The following is a 20,550-nucleotide window of genomic DNA, read 5'->3' on the forward strand; positions in this document are numbered from 1 at the left end:
TAGCCTAGTTTGTATCACATTAATATTTGGGGCTTTCCGCATCAATTTGGGTCTGTACTAAATGCATAAATTGCTTTAATGGTTGGTACAGCTTAAGGGACAGTGATTCAGCTGCATTCAGCTCCCCCTTGCTTCTCGAAAGCGACCTACAGCAGAATGTAGCGGAGTAGAGGAAGTGGTCATCAAGGCGCCGGAAGTACCCACTGTTCCGACGAATTTGTTTTGAATGAGGATTCTGGCTGATTCATTGTAGCAAGCGAGACTGCAATAGTTAGCACATACGACTATTCTTTCCAACATTTTTACATCTTGAACAGGTAGGATCTCACGCCCACAACTGTTTCTATCACTACCCTAGCAAAAATGTATCCATGCCGAAGAAGTTGCTATGTAGTCAGTTTGGTTTTTCGACTGTCGCGTGTAATGAAAGAGCTAACGTTAGCTAGCTAACTGTCGCTAACGTTACCGCTAGCAAGCGAGCTAAGGCAGTTTATCTGGTTAACGTTAGCAAACTTAGTCAAACATGTTGGTTAGTTGACAGGGACCACTCTTTTTATTAATAATTTGATGTTATCCCGCGTTTAACATTATTTTCTTTGTTCTGGCGGATAACATTAACTTAGACAGCTGGATGATTAACGTTAGCCCACTACCTATAATATGTAGCAAACTGTCAACGTCGTTAGTTAGCGTAGTCACTTTACTGTCATTATCAATAATTTGTGATGAGACAATTTAATGTATCTAGTTATAGTCAAAAAAAATAGCTAGATGATACTGTATGAAAGCAGACATTCCAGATGAATCATGAAAATCAGCTAACTACATGTGAAACAGATGGTTACAAAATCATATCGTCTGACAGCTAACGTTAACTGGCAAACTATGCCATGTCATTCCATCCTGCTCTTTTGACTGCCTTTTGGGATTAACAACTGTTTTGTAGTTTACTATCTAACAACAATGCATATTGTTTAGAAAGTAATAGGGTTGAAGATGGTAAATAGGGTTGACATTCATTGCTGTGTTTTCCCACAACAGAAATGGATAGGCTGCTGAGGCTTGGAGGAGGAATGCCCGGACTGGGTCAGGTGTGTTTTCAGCCATGACTTATCTCGCATGCTGTTGCTATGGAATGCCTTTAGACCTTGTCTCATTAACTCATGAATGAATCAAAGCCCTAATATTGGGCTATAACTATCCTAGCTATATATCTTCAACGCCTATCTTATGCCGATCACCAAACAGGGAGTGATTCTGACTTGAGTTGGGTGGAATAGGCAGAAGCGACTACAAATTAAAAGTGAGAGACTGTAGTCAGGGTAGACCTTGTTGCTCTTATCCACAGACTGAAAAGGACCTGGCACAGCTCAGCTCTCTTAAATATCGTACATTTTAGTATGTTGTGTGGTCTGTAGTCCACACAATCAGGTTAAGAGTTATTGTTATTAAAATGTCTTTTTTTTATTTAACCTTTATTGAACTAGGCAAGTCGGTTAAGAACAAATTCTTATTTACAAAAACAGCCAACCCTGAACGACCCTGGGCCAATTGTGCGCCACCCTATGGGACTCCCAATCATGGCCGGATGGTCTGGATTCGAACCAGGGGCTGTAGTGATGCCTTTTGCGCTGAGATGCAGAGGTTGCCTCCCTCAATAACCTCTCTGCAAAGTTGAATAGTTTTCTTAGCTATAGCCTATTTGCTCTACAGTCTTTTTCATGTGAAATGGATAATGAGAATAGATTGTCAAGGCATTCTGTTCAATATGTATTAACAAATTCTAAGTAGCCTAATCGAAAGTAAAGAATTATGGTGTAGGCCACCTAACCACTGCAGTGTCTCCCTTGTGCTATTATCGAGCATGCTTTGTTAGAACATGTTTTTAGTGTAGCCCTGCCCAATCACAAGGGCCCGGGGCGCTCTTTGGTGAGAGAAATGAAAAGAGCCCACTTTGTTGTGTTTGTAGCGGCCAAGCCTTGCAAGGCGAGGCCAATGAGGAGCTTGCTCCCGACTGGCGTTGGATTTGCCAATTAACACCTCCAGTAAGTGGCTGCCTTGGCACCCTACAGAGGTGTTAAAAAGAGGGGGGTGTCTTCTTTTAACTTCTCCCTCTCTGACATGCAGGGCTTCAGAGCACCATTTATATTACAATATTACTTTCAGGATATTGAACATACACTGAGTGTACAAAACATTAGGAACACCTGACAGACTGACCAGGTGAAAGCTATGATCCCTTATTGATGTGACTTGCTAAATCCACTTCAATCCGTGTAGATGGAGATGAGACGGGTTAAAGAAGGGTTTTTAAGCCTTGACACATGGATTGTGAATGTGTGCCATTGAGGGTGAATGGGCAAGACAAAAGATTGAAGTGCTTTTGAATGGGGTATGGTAGTAGGTGCCAGATGCAGTTCTTGACACTCAAACTGGTGTGATGCTTCTGGGTTTTTCACTGGCTAGTGGCTAGGCTAATGTCAAATTGCAGGTGGTGTTTATTGTCAACAAAATGTTAAAGGTAGACTCAATGATATGACGTAGAAGCAGAACGTAAACAGCATAGTGGCTCAATTTCCGCAACAACTAAGAGCGTTGAAGCACAAGGCTCAACTTCTCCGTGGACATGCGCAGACACTCTGTGAGAGCGAAGTCTTGCATCTCGCTCATCTCAATATCTGCGGTGCCGCTCGTGGCAACGTTATTTTGCTGAGTCTCCCTTTTAACAATGATCATCAGTTTGTCAATAATATAATACTAATATATTATAAACTGCAGTGAGGCTGTATTTTGTCATCCCAATCAGCTCTGTGTGATAGTAAACTATAGCCTAAAATCTGTTATTTCCCCCCCAGGGCCCACCTACAGACGCCCCCGCCGTAGACACTGCAGAGCAGGTGTACATCTCCTCACTGGCACTGCTCAAGGTAAGAAGGAAATAAACAGTTGCCGTTTTATACCGACTAGTTACATGTGTGTCCATGGCAGCCGTCTACGTCTCACCATGTATTTCCATCTCATTCAGATGCTGAAGCACGGGCGTGCCGGTGTGCCCATGGAGGTCATGGGTTTGATGCTGGGCGAGTTTGTGGACGACTACACAGTGCGAGTGATTGACGTGTTCGCCATGCCGCAGTCAGGAACTGTACGTTTTCCCAGTCGTTTCCCCTAACAGACCCCGCAGGACAATGTTGAGTAACTCTACAGTTAAGCGTGTGATGTTTTCTCCACCCGTGTTTGCGTAATAGCACTTCTCTCTCCGACAGGGTGTCAGTGTGGAGGCTGTGGACCCCGTCTTCCAAGCCAAGATGTTGGATATGCTTAAGCAGACTGGCAGGTAAATGCATATGGACAACTTACTAATATAAAACATATTAGTTAGAACACCACGGTCGATTTGGCATAGCTTCTCTAGGACAAAGTCACACTGTAAATGCTCTACACTCCAGGATACACTAAAAACAGAAAAATGTCATTTGTAACAATAAAACACAAAAGTAATGTGTAAAATAGACACGAAGAAAGGTATCTGTGCAGTAATAGTGTTGAACTAAAATAATTGAGATGGTTATCATTGCTGTGGCTCCTCCAACTAGACCAGAGATGGTGGTTGGCTGGTACCACAGTCACCCCGGGTTTGGCTGCTGGCTGTCCGGCGTTGACATCAACACCCAGCAGAGTTTCGAGGCCCTGTCGGAGAGAGCCGTGGCTGTGGTGGTGGACCCCATCCAAAGTGTCAAAGGAAAGGTACGTCCAACAGCCGTAGGGATGTAAACTCGTCACTTTTCAGCGATATTCGCCGATTTTTGTTCTCAAAATAGGTCATCCACGTGAACTGTGTAGATCCATAAAAAAAACTGTCTGGGGGGGGGGGAACATGGCTGTGATTATAGTTGATAAGGATGTATGTTTCAATGGTGCAAATTATTACACACAGTTGTTAATGTTAGCTAGCTACATTAGCATCTAAGTTGGCAAGCAAACACCCGTTTGCCTTGGCTAACTTTGTGTTGCTTGGCTTACTTTACTGTCTGTGTGTAATAACCTACTGGAACATGTATATGCATTGGAGGAAGTGAGGGTGTAACTTGGATGCTTTATTACTAAACCCAGCATGGTAGCACAGGCAGGTAGCTGCACAACAACAGTGTATCTGAGGCGTGATGTCTCAATACTCTTAACCATGAATAATGGTGTATGCTTCGCATATTGAAATGAATAACTGAGAACAGAATGCATCCCTACGTGTCTTTCAAATAGAATATCAGTTCAGAGCGTGATGTCAGATATGTCATATCAGAATGAGTGTTTCATGCAATATCACATGACTGTTGTGAGCAGCCAGCTTGCATTAGCCTTCTCAGCTGCTTCTCTCCGCCCATACTTTCTGCATATCTCCGTCAGTTTTAAAATGTAATTTAGCCGTGATGGAGAGCTGGTGTGTCTAGACAGTGATGGGGTTTGTGTTACATTTGCTTATTTATTGGAGTGGCTCACAGCGTGAGCGAAGTGGATAGTATCTTTTCATTTCACCTGTAAGAGCAAGCAGTCCAGTCTGACTAGGCTTCGCTGTCACGCAGCCTCTGAGTGCCACTGCTATAGAGGAAAAAAGAGCACAGTGAAAGTCCTACTTGTGCCTTTACATCACTGAAAACCGTTAGATTCTAGGCCAAACCACTCAAAAGTTATGCCCCATATTACCGGAGCTACTTTCTCCCCTTTATATCATGAATTATCGCACATTTTATATAATTTCGTCTACAAGGGGTTGGTCAAAACAAGCATTGGCCGGTCATGTTTCGCAGGACGCATGACTCGACCTTCGCCTCCCGAGCCCGTTGGGAAGTTGCAGTGATGAGACGAGATCAAAAAGGGGGGTTAAAATACAATACACCCCCCCCCCCAAAAAAAACGAACATTTATAAATGTCGAGAGACAAATGTTTGTACAAAGCCTCGTTGTTGAAAACTAAATGTTAGGCTAGATGCAAGGAGAAGTAATGCCAATAAGCCAATTCATTACCTTGATCTCCACTGTAAAAGGCATCTAGACATTATTTCTACCATTTGGTTTGCAACAACTGATGGAATGAACGGCCAGCCGGCTTGGCAAGCAACCATAGATGTCGGGACCAGGCCGATATTTTCGTTAGGGATGAAATAGTAGCCTATGAATTCATTTCTACAAATATTTTTATATATTTAATTGGTTACCCGCTGTAGAAAATCAAATCGGTTGTGCAAAACAACTTTAACTTGACTGCTGATCGACGGTGCTCTGCTCTGCCTCGTACCTATAACCAAGGCACAGCGGTGCTGAAAAAGGAGTTCGGCATGCCCTCTCGTGTGCAATTTCTTGAACCACGATGCGAGCTGTTTTAAACTGCTCACGGGCCCAAGTTTTTGGTTTGATAACGAACAACCTTGTTTAGTGATGTTACCTGGCTAGCTAGCATGGTACCTTGGCTATGCACATTTTGGATGGCACTGGAAAAACGGTTAAGGGATAGATGCTTCAACGTTAGGATTCCTGTGCCTAAACAATGTAATAAAAAATAAAAAAAATAAAAAAAAACACACTTTTTCTGGTGTTCCTTAAATTAGAACTGACAGCGTTTTAGCGACATGAAATCTTATTAAAATCTGATCATATACACCCCCAGGAAGAATATGACACCGTTGTTTTACATTTTTCTGACAAGCGAGCGCTTAGATATGGTCGTTTTCATAAGTTAATAGAATGTTTGGGAATGACGTATATTAAGGCATTTGTGAAAAGTGGGGAAGCGGCCGTTCGTTTGGTAATTAATAGACGCTGCAGTAAATAAAACCTGAAGTCTACGCAGATCAGTGCGCCATAGCCAATCGGAGTTATAGTAGGCCTATATGCAAATAAGCCATTTGCCACGCGGGCCTGCCGTCATTCATTATTAACTGGACTGTGTGTTTACAGGCAGTAGCAACAGCATGACTTTTTATCATTAGAACGAATTCACCAAAAGCCATAAAATACACCTGAATGGATTTCTGCAAATATGAAAATACCACGGGAGTCCTCTTACATTTGGGAACTTAAGTCCTATTGATCAAACAACTATGGCTTTCTCTCAGTTGCCTATGCACATCAACAACAATAAGATCAACAACTAGCTAGCAAGAACGTGATGCGCTAAAATCTAACAAGGGAACATTAGATAAAACCAAACATTCAGCTAGTTGGCCATCTCAATTGCACTGATAAACGATGGGGAATAGTAGTCTGCTAGTCCTTCTGCAGCTTGCTTGTCAATGCATGCTTGTTCTAACTCACGTTTTGACAACTGAATGGGAACTTGCTTGCCCGTGTGATCAATGCAAAATATATACAAACGGAACAAAGCGATATGCTAACTGTGGATGTCGTTCAAATTCAACGTAGATAGCCAGCAAAGTGGTTCACATTTCTTGCTGACTGCAGCAATGTACCCAGAGCTTTTGCCAGATAATTGAATGGTAATTTCTCTACCATAAGCCACCTCCAACAAATTTGATAGTACGTCCAACCGGCCTCAACTGCAGACCACGTGTATAGCGTTGTGTGGGTGAACGGTTTGCTGATGTCAATGTTGTGGACAGAGTGCTCCCCTATTAGGCCCTGATCTAGGGATTTCACATGACTGGGAATACAGATATGCATCTGGTCACAGATGCCGTTAAAAAAAAGTAGGGGTGTTGATCAGAACACAGTCAGTATCTGGTGTGACCACCATTTGCTTCATGCAGCGCGACACGTCTCCTTTGCGTGGAGTTGATTAGGCTGGTGATTGTGGAATGTTATACCACTGCACATCCATTGAAGAGGAAAGTTTCTGGATGTTGGCGGGAACTGGAACACGCTGTTGTACACGTCGATTCAGAGCATCCCAAACATGCTCAATGGGTGACATGTCTGGTGAGTATGCAGACCATGGAAGAACTGGGACATTTTCAGCTTCCAGGAATTGTGTACAGATCCTTGCGACATGGGGATGTGTATTATTATGCTGAAACGTGATGGTGGTGGATGAATGGCGCGACAGTATAGTTTGATTGTTTTGACATTCCCAGCCATAGTTATAGTCCGTTTTTGTTAAAAAATATTCAGTCATTGAAACTGAAACAGTGCATCCCGAATGGGTGGAGGCAACAAACGATGTACCAGGCCAGCTTTGCTTTACAACCTGATAGCAATATTTTTTGGACTAAATGTATTGGTGAATTTATATGAATCATCCATTGAATTGCATCCATCTATTCTGCCAATAATGCTTTACTGGAATTCTGAGTCAAATATAACCTATTTTTAAAACCTCTTATAAAGTTGGTTTTATTTTTCATATTATGGATGTCTGTTTCATATCTGCAAAGTAACTCGAGCTCTGTCAGTTTCACTTTAAATTCTGTTTGGTGCCTAACATTTGGGAGGGGGGTGGGTGGCAGGTAAGGAGAGCGTATAGCTATGCATGTAAAGTTGTCTGAAGAGTAGGCTAAAGATGGTTTCATATAGGCCTAGTGTGTTTCCCCTTACTGCCACAATGAAAATGCAGATCATTATGCAGTTGTATTCCTAACTACATTCCTCCTGCCCGATCACAGGTAGGCGTTTGGATATGAGCAAATCAGCTATTTTCCGCAGTAGCCTTTTCTATTATACAGTAAAAAGTGTGAAGCTAAATTCAATGTGTTGTATTGAGTAGAGGTGTGACTATCAGGTTTTTGTGCAGCACACGTATAGAAAATGGTAACAGGCGTTTACAGATTTTTTTTCCCGCGTGTTTCTGCGCGAAAAATATTTCTCACCTTTTTGGGCCTTCGTCAGTTTGCGTCCCTGAACCACCATGATTGTGATGGAACCTGCCAATGCTGTGAATGGACTGGTGATTTGATTATCTTTTTTTATTTAGCAATGTTCTAATTTAATTTGTATGCCAATTGTGTGACAGGTTGACTTTCTTGTGGGTGCAAACTTCAATCAGTCCAATAATAAAATCAGTGGTTGACTGATTGGGTGGAAACGCAAATCGTTAGATTTTAGCTAACAGCGTTCTGCCTGTGTAGTCAGCTAAGGTTGTTTACTCATAGATCTCCGGGGATTGAGATGTCTTCATCTAGAACTGATCACACCCCCCCCCCCCATCCCCACCACCCTCCTTTCCTTGTTATGTTTCTTTCTCTCTCTTCCACCCTCACGGGCCCCATATGGCACTTCCTCCATCTGCTCCTGCCTCTGTGCTGCGGGGAGCTGTCTATTATCACCTCCACAGAGCTGTCTGTGAATGTGAGAGCCAATTCCATCTCAATGTGTGATCTCCGCTCAGAGGAGAGTGCACCACTAGAAATGAAAGTTAGCTCTCCAATGTTTTACATTAGAAATGGTTCCGAAGCACAGGCGATCTCATAAAGATATTTAATTAGATTGCTATTAAGAGTAGTGTGTTGATGACCGAGGGGATGGTTTAAAACCTTTTTAGTCTTTAGTAAGTTTTGCCGCCCAAGCATGAGAGAGAATGTAAAAATATATACATTACATTTTTACAAACCTACAAATACCAGGGCACGTTTGCCAATCTTAGTTTTGACATATTTGTGTTTTTAGCAGGTTTCACGCCTCTGCCTTTGAGGAAAAGGTGTCTCCCGGCCAAGTCTTGCTTGTGAAAGATGTAGCCTTCTCTTCATGTGCTCAGAACATGGCAGTGTCCTGCTTCCCTGTCACGTTCACTATCTCTCGTCATTCTGTCTGCCACTCGGAATCTCATTGTACACAATCCATTATGGTCCATTCAATGAGCAGCCAATATAACCACAGAACGTAACAATAATGCCAGTCGTTTCACCAATTTCCACGCAAGACACGATCGCCCAGAGTTCATTTGGAGCGACACGGGTAATACAAGTTGAGTACTTCATCCTTGGCTAACGCAGCCAGGACCAGTGACAGTAACGGCGAAATATATTTTAACACCCTAATTTCCTGTGCTTTGTAGTAAAATGGATGCAGGTCTCAGGGGGACATCATAGTAAACAAGGCATAAGTCAGGTCCACCATAAACCCATCAATGTTTTAACATGACTGTAACCGTGAGCTACTCACCTGTCATGCTTTCACACACAACCGCAGTCGGCAGAGCCTCTCCTAGCATGGTTGCATATCTTTGCCTTACTATGACTATGCAATGTCTTCTCACCTGAAAGGATGCGCTGTAGGGCCTAGTAATAGGATGTGACTAGGGACATGTACTGCACTCAGGCAAGGCTATGGTTTCGGTGTTGTTTACACACATCTGGAGTGACAGCCTGGTTTCAGCAGTTGGTACCGTCCCTGATCTGCTGTTCACCATCTCCCTCCCTCCCCAGTCGTCTACTCTCCCTTTCACAGTATTCTCACACACACGTTACCCTCATGGCTTAGATCCAAAGCAGAGTGTGGTACTTACTTGGCATTCTTTCAATTTTTTTCATTTTTTTTTTCTTCTTTTCTTCTGCTCAGGAATCGAATTTAAATGGAATCGGTACGGACGTTGTTTCTCCGCGAGATAACACGTGGTTCCTTTTTTGTTATTCTGGGCAGGTTGTTATCGATGCGTTCCGGCTGATCAATGCCAACATGATGGTTCTGGGACACGAGCCCAGGCAAACCACCTCCAACCTGGGCCATCTGAACAAGCCCTCCATCCAGGTAAGACCACGGAGCCTCTGACCAGCTCTGTGTGTTTTAACATGCACGTGAATGTAGAGTTTCTGTTCTTATTTCAATCATCTGTTGTCCTCCTCCAAGGCTCTGATCCATGGACTGAACAGGCATTACTACTCCATCACCATCAACTACAGGAAAAATGAACTCGAGCAAAAGGTGTGAAACATTTCTGTAAATCTATTGACATCTGTTTAAGGGGAGTGTAGTTATGATATCAGAAAAAGATGAGGATTGTTGACTGTCGTAGTTTAATGAGTTAATTATGACATTTCATAATATGCTTACTGTCTGTTCTCCTGAATGACAGGTGATGTCATCTTCTGTGCGCCATAACAATACGTGCACGGTGCCTCTATCCTCTCTTGGTTGCATGTGCCACATTAACATATGATCCTTGAGTGACTTTTGATCCTTGACCTCCCAGATGCTGTTGAACCTGCACAAGAAGAGCTGGATGGAGGGCCTGACCCTGCAGGACTACAGCGAGCACTGCAAGCTCAACGAGAACATCGTCAAGGAGATGCTGGAGCTGGCCAAGAACTACAACAAGGTGAACAGGCAGGGATCAGAAGGGGAAAGTGGGAGGGCATGAGTTATCCCGGGTGGTGTTCATTAGTATTCAAATAGAAGAAAATGGACTGAAACAGGGAGGGACTGACTACCTGGACTTGTCCAGTCAGAAACACTAATTTCCAAGACATGGGCATGGCGTATGGGGGTGTAGTGAGATACCTGATAGGTTGGACGATTCTACGATTCTCAATCCGCCATCATTAACACAATGGAAAAATCGAATGATTTATTATTTAAATATTGAAAGTGAGCGGGCTAGGGAGAGAAACAAAATGTTGGAGTTTCAGGCCATGTGGCGGAAAGTGATGTGGCCGCTGGAGATGTGTGATAGTGGTCCGGGCATGTGTGATGCAACTGATATTTGTATGATGTATGTTTCGTGTTGTTTATAAAAGGTCAAATAAAATAAAACACACTTTCGTATTATTTTGCTAAATGTTTTTTTCCTTTACATGCCATAATGAACAAGACCCAGCTTTAAATGTTAACGTCTGAGTGAGAATCAATGTCCCTGTGTTCTACCCCAGGCTGTCGAAGAAGAGGATAAGATGACCCCTGAGCAGCTGGCCATCAAGAACGTCGGAAAGCAGGTATCCGGTCCATGCTGTAACCTGTTTTGCCAGCTACATCAACCTCTGTTTTGCCAGCTACATCATGAATGCCCATGTATAATCTTTGCAATGACCCTCCTTGACCTGTTTACCGCCTTCTTCTCACAGGATCCCAAGAGGCACCTGGAGGAGCACGTCGACGTCCTGATGACGTCCAACATCGTTCAGTGCCTAGCCGCCATGTTGGATACTGTGGTCTTTCAGTGAAGCCCCCCCCCCCCCCTTGCATTTAACTGTTCATATTCTAACTTTGTTTTGTTTTATAAAAAATAAATGTGTATGAAAGGTGGGCCGTGGACTTGTATCCTTAAAATACAGAACAGCAGCATGGGTGATGTGTTGCGGTTTGACTGGTTGGTCTCAGATGGGTGTCTGAGAGAACGGTTTGGTCCATACATACAGAATGGCTGCATCTGAAATGGCACACTAATCCTTATGTAGTTCTCTGGTCAAATCTAGTACACATATATTGTGAATAGGGTGCCATTTCTGACACACCCTATGAATCTTGCCTTGCTGCTAGCTGTCATTTTTCAATTAGTTATGCCATGGTTGATGGCACTTCGGACACTCCTTGAAGCCTTGTTTTCCAGTCACGTTAAAATGACCCTCCCCATTTGATGTGAGGCATGCCCACTTTCAAGATTGAGTAATACTTCCTAATAAAAAAAACGAAATATATGAATGTTGTCATTAACTATAAACATGTTTAAATATATAATCTACCTGCCACATGGTACTAGAGGTATAACATTAGTAGTATTTTGTTCCAGTCCAGCAAAACGAACATGATCAGAAAAATGTCTATAGGCGTTATAAATATAACTGTTTATATAGGATACGTATAAACCTTATCCCTGTAATGTAAAGTGTAACAATTGTAGACGCTTCATTAGGTTCGTTCCAAGAGTAGTTCGAGTTCATATTCCCTACATGTGATGCGCGTAACCTTAACCAAATTGTTTTTTGTGTCGCGCGTAATGCTACTTGCGCAGCTCCAATATCTTCGCATCTCAACATCCAACGCCCAATGATATGGATAACGACTACCACAGCTCAGACAGGTCTGAACTCGCTACCCAGTGCCACCCTATGCTCTCCTCTAGTGAGGGGCTGAACTAAATAGAGGAACCTAACACGTTCTAATAAAGAAACCACAGGGATGACAAATCCGTCAGAAGCAGACGACTTTATCGACTCGGAGGACTCATTTGGTGACGGCGACAAGGGAAGCAGTAGGCAGTCTGCTCAAGAGACCGTCTGTGACATTCGTCATACCTTCCATGGATCTACAGAGGGACGGTATCCCTCGTCTCAGCCCAGCCAAGCTCAGCCCGCGTCTGCTACCTCGCCTGGTACCATGTACCCACACCGGACACTGCACGGAGCCACCTACCCGGCCCTTGCCATCACCAGTTCGGGTCACTACATGGCACACCATCCTGTGGTCACGCAAGGCTCATATAATAGCCTCTTGACCACCACGTCACCTCAAGGCTTCCCAGCGCCCGGATACTTTTACGCCCAGCCATATGGGCATGGCCACCAAGGAGGTGCTTTCCACAAGAGCTCAGCAATGCAAACTGGGATGGTTTTTGGTAAAGCGCAAGTTTATCTCTGCAATAGGGCTCTGTGGCTCACGTTTCACAGGCACCAAACAGAGATGATCATCACTAAACAGGGGCGGTGAGTATTGACCCGTTCCCTTTCTCGCCGCCCTTGCCGTTATGTTGGCTAATGTCAACATAGTGGGCAAACTGCCGTACTTATTTGGACGAAGTAGATTGACGTGTTTATTAACAAAATATGGCCACAGCAATAGTTCAAATTATAATTAATTTCGTTCTAAAATTTTTGCAGGATTTAGGAATTTGTAAAGGAAATAAAACTCCTATGAATCTTTTTTTCTACTTCCAGACGAATGTTTCCATTCCTGAGCTTTAATATATCTGGACTTGATCCGACGGCAAATTACAATATTTTTGTGGACGTCAGTCTCGCGGACCCTAACCACTGGCGGTTCCAAGGAGGACAGTGGGTACCCTGCGGCAAAGCTGACTCAAATGGGACAGGCAAGTGATTTTACTTTTCTTTTCCCCCTTCTATTCTTTCCAAGTGAGGTTTTCTGACAAGTGAGTAATGTCTTCAATAATTAATTTATAGGGAACAAGTCCTACATGCATCCAGACTCTCCGAACACCGGCGCGCACTGGATGCGTCAAGAAATTTCTTTTGGAAAACTGAAGTTGGCAAATAATAAAGGGGCATTGGAAAGTGCAGGGCAGGTAAGTTTAATGTGGTACTAATTTCGTACAGCCCCAAATACATATATATATATATATGGTGAAAGAGGTCTTTAAAATATGTTATATTCAAGTCTGGAGACGTTGCATTGAGAGATTTTCTTTACAAAATAATATTTTATGCATTTATCAACCATATTGTATGAAATAATTCAGAATTTATTCTCATAAGTTTTTTGTATTTAGTGTAAAAAAAAAAATCATCTTCAAGTTGTTCTTTGTCTCTAGAGATGATCACAGATGCCCCAATTAACACCTGTTTTTCATGTCCTCTGTTCAGATGGTTGTCGTTCAGTCCCTCCATAGGTACCAACCCCGTCTTAATGTGGTCGAGGTGCACGAGGATGGGGCCGAGAACGCAAGCCAACCCAGACAATCATTTACGTTCCCCGAGACGCAATTCGTTGCAGTCACAGCATACCAGAACACAGACGTAAGGAAATTCGTTCCTTCAAATATTGATTTATTTTCTTTAATTGGGGCTAGGCAAAAATGTTCCTTTGGGGTAAAGGTCGTTCACAAATTGACAGTAGACTAGGCCTTCTTAATGTTATTTTCCTCTTTCAGATAACACAGCTGAAAATAGACCACAATCCTTTCGCAAAAGGTTTTCGGGACAATTATGACAAGTAAGTAAAAATATATTAGCCTAGCTTATGTTTTATTTTTAAATAGCCTTACATATTTAAATATTATTCTATTGGAATTATTCGAATCTCAAATTGTGACTGAATTTAGACTGCTTTACGCACGACTTTTCCCCATTTACTGGTGACGATACTGTCACTTCTAAAACAACCATAATTTAAAAAAAAACTATTTATTCAATATCAGCTTTAAGTTAAGGACTACATTCTGATGTAAACGATCTTGAAAAGCATTACGGATTTGGATACACGCATGTTTTTGTTCCATTGGGAATTTCTGAGTTTACATGTCAGAATTCCTGTGGACAGACAAGTTCGATTTTTTTGCCAATATTCTCTTCAAATAGTTCGTTTTTTAAATGGAGTGTAAGAAACAAACGGAGATGAATTAGGCTTAACGGTAAGACCTCCAGAGTGCTTTTTAAATTTGTTTTATAATTCCATGTCATTGTTACTCCATACTTGTGGAAACGTTTTATTTTAGTTCTTTCTCATCTGTATTATTTTCAAATTTCCTAATTGATTGTTTTGGATATGTCTAGAATCTACACAGGCTACGATAGTGACCGGTTGACGCCATCACCGAGTGACTCGACCTACGCTCAGTTTGTGCCTGGTGCCAGATATGCTCTTGCTAATTCTTTCCTTCAGCACCAATTCGTCAGCACTTATGCCAAGTCCTGTTTCCGCCCTAGCGCAGGAGCTACGTCTGGACTAGACTATAACGTCCCCTTAACTAGCAGCATGCTGTCACCGCAAACCAGCGAGGAGGACACAATGGCGGCATCACCGAGATGGTTTGTGACACCGACCAACAACAGACTGGACTATGCCCCCCGCACAAATGACGCGACTGAAAACACGACCGCTTTGCTGTCATATGCAGCAGCTGGAAAGGCTCTACAGCTGTCCGCAACGGACAGTTCGGGTAGAGCCCTTGCTTATTACTCAGAACCAACGGATTTTGCGCGTACCTCACCCCAGTATTGCGGTGCGTCTAGCCCGGCTCTGTCCTGCTGGACTAATGGACACGCTATAGGTACTGCGAACTTTGACGAGGTCCTCTCACTTTCAAAAGAGAGTTTGCCAGCGGGTGTCTCTGAAGACGCAAAACCACAAGATATCTCGGAGTCTAGTTGGATAGAGACATAAACTGAATTGAAGAGATATCCCATCCTAGGTTATTGACATCAACGAAATGCAGTCTAATGAAAAAACGAATGAACGATGTCCAGGTGAGTATTTAGACTCACCTGGACATCGTTCATTCGTTTTTTCATTAGACTGCATTTTTGGATTAGCCTACAGTTGGCTGTGGATATGACTGAAGTATTAAAATGTTAACGATAAAAAAAATCTATTTAAGCTATAATAATGTATCTATTTAACATTAGCTGTAGTCCTACTCTAGATGTTTTAATTGAATCCTGTTTTCTAATTTGACTGATTTGACTGATTTTTGATTTGTTGAATACATTTTTGGAAAGTGTTCATGTCTTAGCCTGCATTGAGTTTCATTGGCATTATGTTTTATTGTGCTGGCTTTAGTAGGCTATATAGGATCCACAATGTCTTTACTATTGCAAAAAACAAGGTTCTGAGTTATAACAACTGTACTTAAAGTAAGTAGCCCAATGCTTCAAAACACAAAGGACATATTCATAAATCAATGCCCAACGCAAAAAGGTCAAGAGGGAATTTGTTGTAGTCTTTGAAAGGATGTATACTAATTCATTATCTAAAAATGAAGTACAAATATAAATTCGATTAAAAGCAGATGGATAAATTGCAATTCCTTTTCTCTTATACCTGGTATGATGGTTTATTAGTGCTGTTGCTGCTTTGCTTGCAGATGTGTGAACAATGGAGTAAATTGAAGATGAAAGATATTCATAAGAGGACCACAATGGACATAAGTAATCTGAACTTGTTTTTTAATCCTTGATAATGTTTAATGTGTGTATTGTTGTACTCACATAGCTGATTCAACATATGTATTTTAAATTTGTCAAATAACTTTCATTTATTCGGCGACTCTTGACGTTTTCTTTAAAAATAAAATATTTTAGTGTTAAATTAACTGTCCAGCGTTTCCAGATTTCTATGAAATATGACCTATAATTTACAATATGAGTGAAATACTTTTCCTTACAAAAGATGATAATTAAATATGTTGAAAATAAGCTTTTCGGTGTTTGACTGGTGTGGGCATACCCCAATAACACAATGGTGGGGGCATATTGGTGAGGGTGTATACAGGTCACAAAAAATATGAATGACAAGTCAACCGCTGATTGGCCAACTCCGCCAATTAGCCAACCTGACTTCACATTATATGCGGAAATAGTAAGCATTTTTTAGTTGTTTTTTCTCAAATGTATGCTTTGGCGTCAAATACAGGTTAGAATTAACATAACAGGCTAGGAGAATGAGGTTAGGTTAGGAAAAGAGAGATTTAGGCATAACTACAATGCTACAGTTGTCAACAACTGTTTTCCCCGGACGCTGACCATTAGATGGAGCTGTAGTAGACCTGCTCAATCTAGTCACAACGGTAGAAACGTAAACAGACCATCAGTCCTGACATACCATCAGTGACAACACGTCAGGCATTTTTTTACTTGAGAAATACTGCACCAAACACACAACTGGCCGACTAAAACGTTCAAAAACGTCCAAATTAATTACAGATTAAAAATAAAATAAAAATCTCACTATTTTGAGGAAGTATTGACTTTGTTCCTATGGTGACCCATGGGGGACAAACATCATGAACTGGCACATCGAACCACAACCCCAAGAATGAAATGTTGTATTTTTTTTTTAATGTGCAACAGAAACCGATTCGGAATCTGAGCGTTCACTTGCTTTTTAGCCTAATCAAAAAGGGGTGAGTATCCAAAAATGTAATGGTATGCTGTCAAACCAGGCTCCAAAAAAGCTAAAGGGGATCTATAAAGATTTGCTATGTATTCTCCTAAGGCCCATTGATACTAGAGCAGCCCTTCCCAAAGACCAGCCTTCTGACTGACTTCCTGAATGCAAGGCCACTGGAGAGGCTCATTGGAAACATCAATCTACCATCCACTGCTCAACCTGTTGTGAAGATGTCAGGTGTGAATCAAAACTTGACTGGTTTAGGCTACACTTATACGGTTTAATTGCCTATACAAATAACAAACCTTTTTTTGGCAATCATCTTTAATTGCATATCCTAACTTTGGCTTTCTTACCAGGTCATGGCTTAAGTTGTTCAGACATCTTCATATATACATTGTGGCTTAGTTGGACGCATGCAATGCCAGAGTTGTGGGTTCGATTCCCATGGGGGACCAGTACGAAAATGTATGTACTCACTACTGTTAGTCGCTCTGGATTAGTGCATCTGCTAAAATGTAAATGTATAAATACTTATATACTCATCTCGGTTCCTCTGGGGCTGGACCAAGAGCAGTTTATAGTGCTGGAAGGAAACAATATATGGACTTGATCCTGCCCTTCAAAGGGATTCTTCATACACTATTTGTTGACATTCAAGAATGTATCCATGTCAAAAATGTATTAGTTTCCCCTTCACTGTCTGTCATCTTGAATTTAAATGAATGAGTGCACACATGCATTTGAATCAGGAAATCTAGATTTCTGGATATAAAAACAGTATAGTGCAATGTCATTGTGGTTATGCGTGTGCCTCGTGGCACAGCAGTCCCCCCAGGGTATCAGGCATAAGCATCAGACCTCAGAATAAGATTAGATTCGATCTGAAGGTTCCAGCTCGTACACACCTTGAACCCTCTCACTTTGAAGAACTGAAATGGCTCAAGGTGGAAACAGGAGTCACTCAGATTAAATTGGGGTTTACTAACAAAATTGTCCATAACTCTGCCTCCAAATATCTAGGGTTGGACTAATATGCACTTTAAGCACTTTGACATGCAAATACAGGCCCAGCTGACTTTTTGTAAATATTCATTAAAGTAGTCTGAATCTGTGTAATTATTTCAGCTGTGTAAATGACACATCAGTACTTCACCAGGAGCTCTTACTACCTTTGTTCCCTGCAGATTTAAGCTCTCCATGGGGAAAAACTGTGTGTAGTCTGCTGCAGTTCTGTGGAACAGTTTACCAAGCTACCTGAACTCATCAGGGTGGTGTCCCAAACAAACCAGACAATATTTGAGAAATACCATGGCGGTTTGATTAGGGGTATTCTCCCACGAGGTGACTCGTAAACGGGCACCCCTGTGCTGTAGATGTTGCTGTTGTAAATGGGATTGCTGTAAATTGCATTTGTTGTTTTTAATTGCATTGTGTGCATGTGAAGAGTTGATCTTTCCCACCTGTCATCTTGCTGAAAAAATGAGGACCACAATGGAAATAAGCCATCGGGTTTTATTGTTTTTATCCTCGATTATTTTTTATGTATGTAACGTCTCCGGCTGGAGCGGCCTACTGCTTTTAAGTATCCAATACATTCTATCAATCAATCGATCAACAACTTTATCTTGAGTTGTACTACAGAATTGACTTGGAAACGGGTATTCATTGGTTTTAAAGGGGCATTCATTTAAATCTATCTCGATGTGACTGGAGATAAATTTGTTTTTTCCATTGATATTTGTTTTATATTTGTATTATATTCGCGCTTTGATTAATGTTGACCATTGAATTTGAAAATAAATGAGCTGACTACTGAAAATTACGCCAGTTTATTAATCAAATATTTCAGTTTGATTTGACAGATCCCATTGAACACTAGATGGCACCAATGTAACGTTTTTCAAAGGATTTCAGTCAACGACTTCATATGTGGGTGAATGAATCAATGTGCTGTATATCCCATCGCACTGCGGACACATGTGGGCCATGATATAAATGGTCCATCGTTATCTGCATGTATTTTACAATTTGTGAAGTAGGCCATTCGATTATGGTCCCCAATTGTCCCTCATGGATTGCAATAGAGCAAATTCATTGCTTCATAGGCTAATTTCATGGGTCGGGCAGCAATCCTAGGATCCTTTGTTAACCACATTGGGAACAGAACCAAAATAGGCAACATTAAAATATAGTAGCCTACGTGTTTTTTTTTTTGTGTGGTTAATTTAATTACAATAGGTCCTTGGTAGCGTATAATAGCCTAATACCTAATTAAATATTGTCCCAAATGAACATGCATATCTGTCAAGATAGCTACTAGAGCCTACCTCTGTTTTATCCTGAGCTTCTCCGGTGTCGTGCGTTCATATCCTATTCTATTGAGTGTAATTTGTCCTAAACCAATATTCTCTGGATCATTTTTAAGAATAGGTCGACATGTGGGCAAACTTGGAGCAACGCGCGCCACTGTAGACGGAATCTATATCGTGCTGCGCTTCATTGCCTCACGTGTGCTCCACCTCGTCATGTAGCGCAAATTGCACACTCCAAGCTTGAGCGAGTGAATGGGAAATCGCTACCCCATGCCTAAATGATGTAGGACTGGACGAGGAGGATGCTTACCTTAATTTGAGAAAATAGGCCCAGTTTATATAAGGCTTCACCCTGATATAGCCCGGCACTAGACAGAAGAAGACAATAGGAGCGTATCAAGTCTACAGAGAAAGCGAGGCAAGGAAAATATGGACATAACGGACCAAGGAGCACAAATGGAGCCGCTACTACCCTTGGTAAGGATGTCCCATAGGCAACCTACAATAGGCAACCATTGTGTTTTCACTGGAAAATGGATTTCATATCGAGAATGTCTTGATGTGGGAATTGAACACACCACCAATAGATCAGCCTGTGTGTGCAATACATTTGAAATAAATCATAGATAGCCTTTGTATGTTATTACATTCGAAAATGACAAAACTGTATTAGGCTTAATATAGGTAAGTAGGTTATAACCTAGTTTTATAGACCGGTTTGCCAAGACGGTTTTATCCCAAATATCGAGATATTGTAATGTTTGTGATGATTTCTTTATTCTGGACCATCCTGGAGCTTTTTTTTGTGCTGGACCAACAGACCTACATTAATATGGTCATCAAAGTGGGCTAATAAAATTCCAGAATGTTGATGTTTTTATTGCATAGTCTACTACAACGTCAAGTACCTATAGAACACTGTAATTAACCTGATTTTTTTTTTTTAGAAAGATAGGGTCATCTTTATTTACCTATTACTAATGCATCATTTTCTTTATATCCACCAATTTCTCCTCTGTCACAGCTGACACATTTAGTTATTGATAACGGATGACGTAGGGCCACGTCTTGTCGAGTGTGCAGTTGATGTGTCTGTGGTATGTACTGTGGATTACCTTATGGTGGAGCTGATTTTAGAATGTCTGTCATCTTGTGAATGTTCATCAGGACTCCGAGTCAGACGCAACCTAAAATCACCACTGATCACCAAAGTCTTCATAGGTAGAAGGACTATGGTGAATTCCTATTCATGGTGAATTCCTATTCAGTCTGTCTGTCAATCACTGGTTATGATGCAAATAAAATAATCCATTTAAGAGTTTTTGGACAGAGCCAGCTCCTATAATTAAGGACAGCTGTACATTCCAGCTCCTATAATTAAGGACAGGTGTTAATTCACGGCCCCATGCTGTTATGGTAGTTTACTACTAGACAGTAGACATCGGGCTCATCTGATATCTGATTGGACCCATTAGGATGTATAGGTGTATTACTAAGGCAAGCCACAGACAGA

The 20,550-nt window shown here is 41.6% G+C and overlaps 3 protein-coding genes across 4 annotated transcripts in view; all 3 read left to right on the top strand.

The window, feature by feature from the left end:
• The first annotated feature begins 159 nt into the window (after positions 1-159).
• On the top strand, positions 160-11,184 carry LOC106574401 (ubiquitin C-terminal hydrolase PSMD14). The gene is made up of 11 exons (XM_014150257.3): positions 160-317; positions 1,042-1,091; positions 2,856-2,927; positions 3,026-3,145; positions 3,267-3,337; positions 3,597-3,747; positions 9,586-9,693; positions 9,793-9,867; positions 10,136-10,261; positions 10,812-10,874; positions 11,004-11,184. Exons 2-11 carry the CDS (start codon positions 1,044-1,046, stop codon positions 11,100-11,102), a joined length of 933 nt encoding a protein of 310 aa, XP_014005732.1. The 5' UTR covers positions 160-317; positions 1,042-1,043; the 3' UTR covers positions 11,103-11,184.
• Positions 11,185-11,568: 384 nt separating this feature from the next.
• On the top strand, positions 11,569-15,033 carry LOC106574400 (T-box brain protein 1). Its single transcript, XM_045697653.2, is given in 6 exon segments — positions 11,569-12,581; positions 12,813-12,967; positions 13,059-13,180; positions 13,479-13,631; positions 13,766-13,827; positions 14,388-15,033. Coding segments are annotated over 6 exon segments (1,662 nt in total). The 5' UTR covers positions 11,569-12,057.
• A 4,115-nt stretch (positions 15,034-19,148) lies between these two features.
• Positions 19,149-20,550, top strand: part of LOC106574399 (sodium-driven chloride bicarbonate exchanger) — a 52,527-nt gene continuing 51,125 nt past the window's right edge. For both annotated transcript variants that reach the window (XM_014150254.3, XM_014150253.3), the window contains exon 1: positions 19,149-19,514. In XM_014150254.3, coding sequence (XP_014005729.1) covers positions 19,467-19,514 — 48 coding nt within the window. In that variant the 5' untranslated portion in view covers positions 19,149-19,466. The remainder of the gene's footprint in view (positions 19,515-20,550) is intronic.

The sequence above is a fragment of the Salmo salar genome, chromosome 16 (genome assembly GCF_965601325.2).
Source record: "Salmo salar chromosome 16, fSalSal1, whole genome shotgun sequence".
Taxonomy (NCBI): domain Eukaryota; kingdom Metazoa; phylum Chordata; class Actinopteri; order Salmoniformes; family Salmonidae; genus Salmo; species Salmo salar.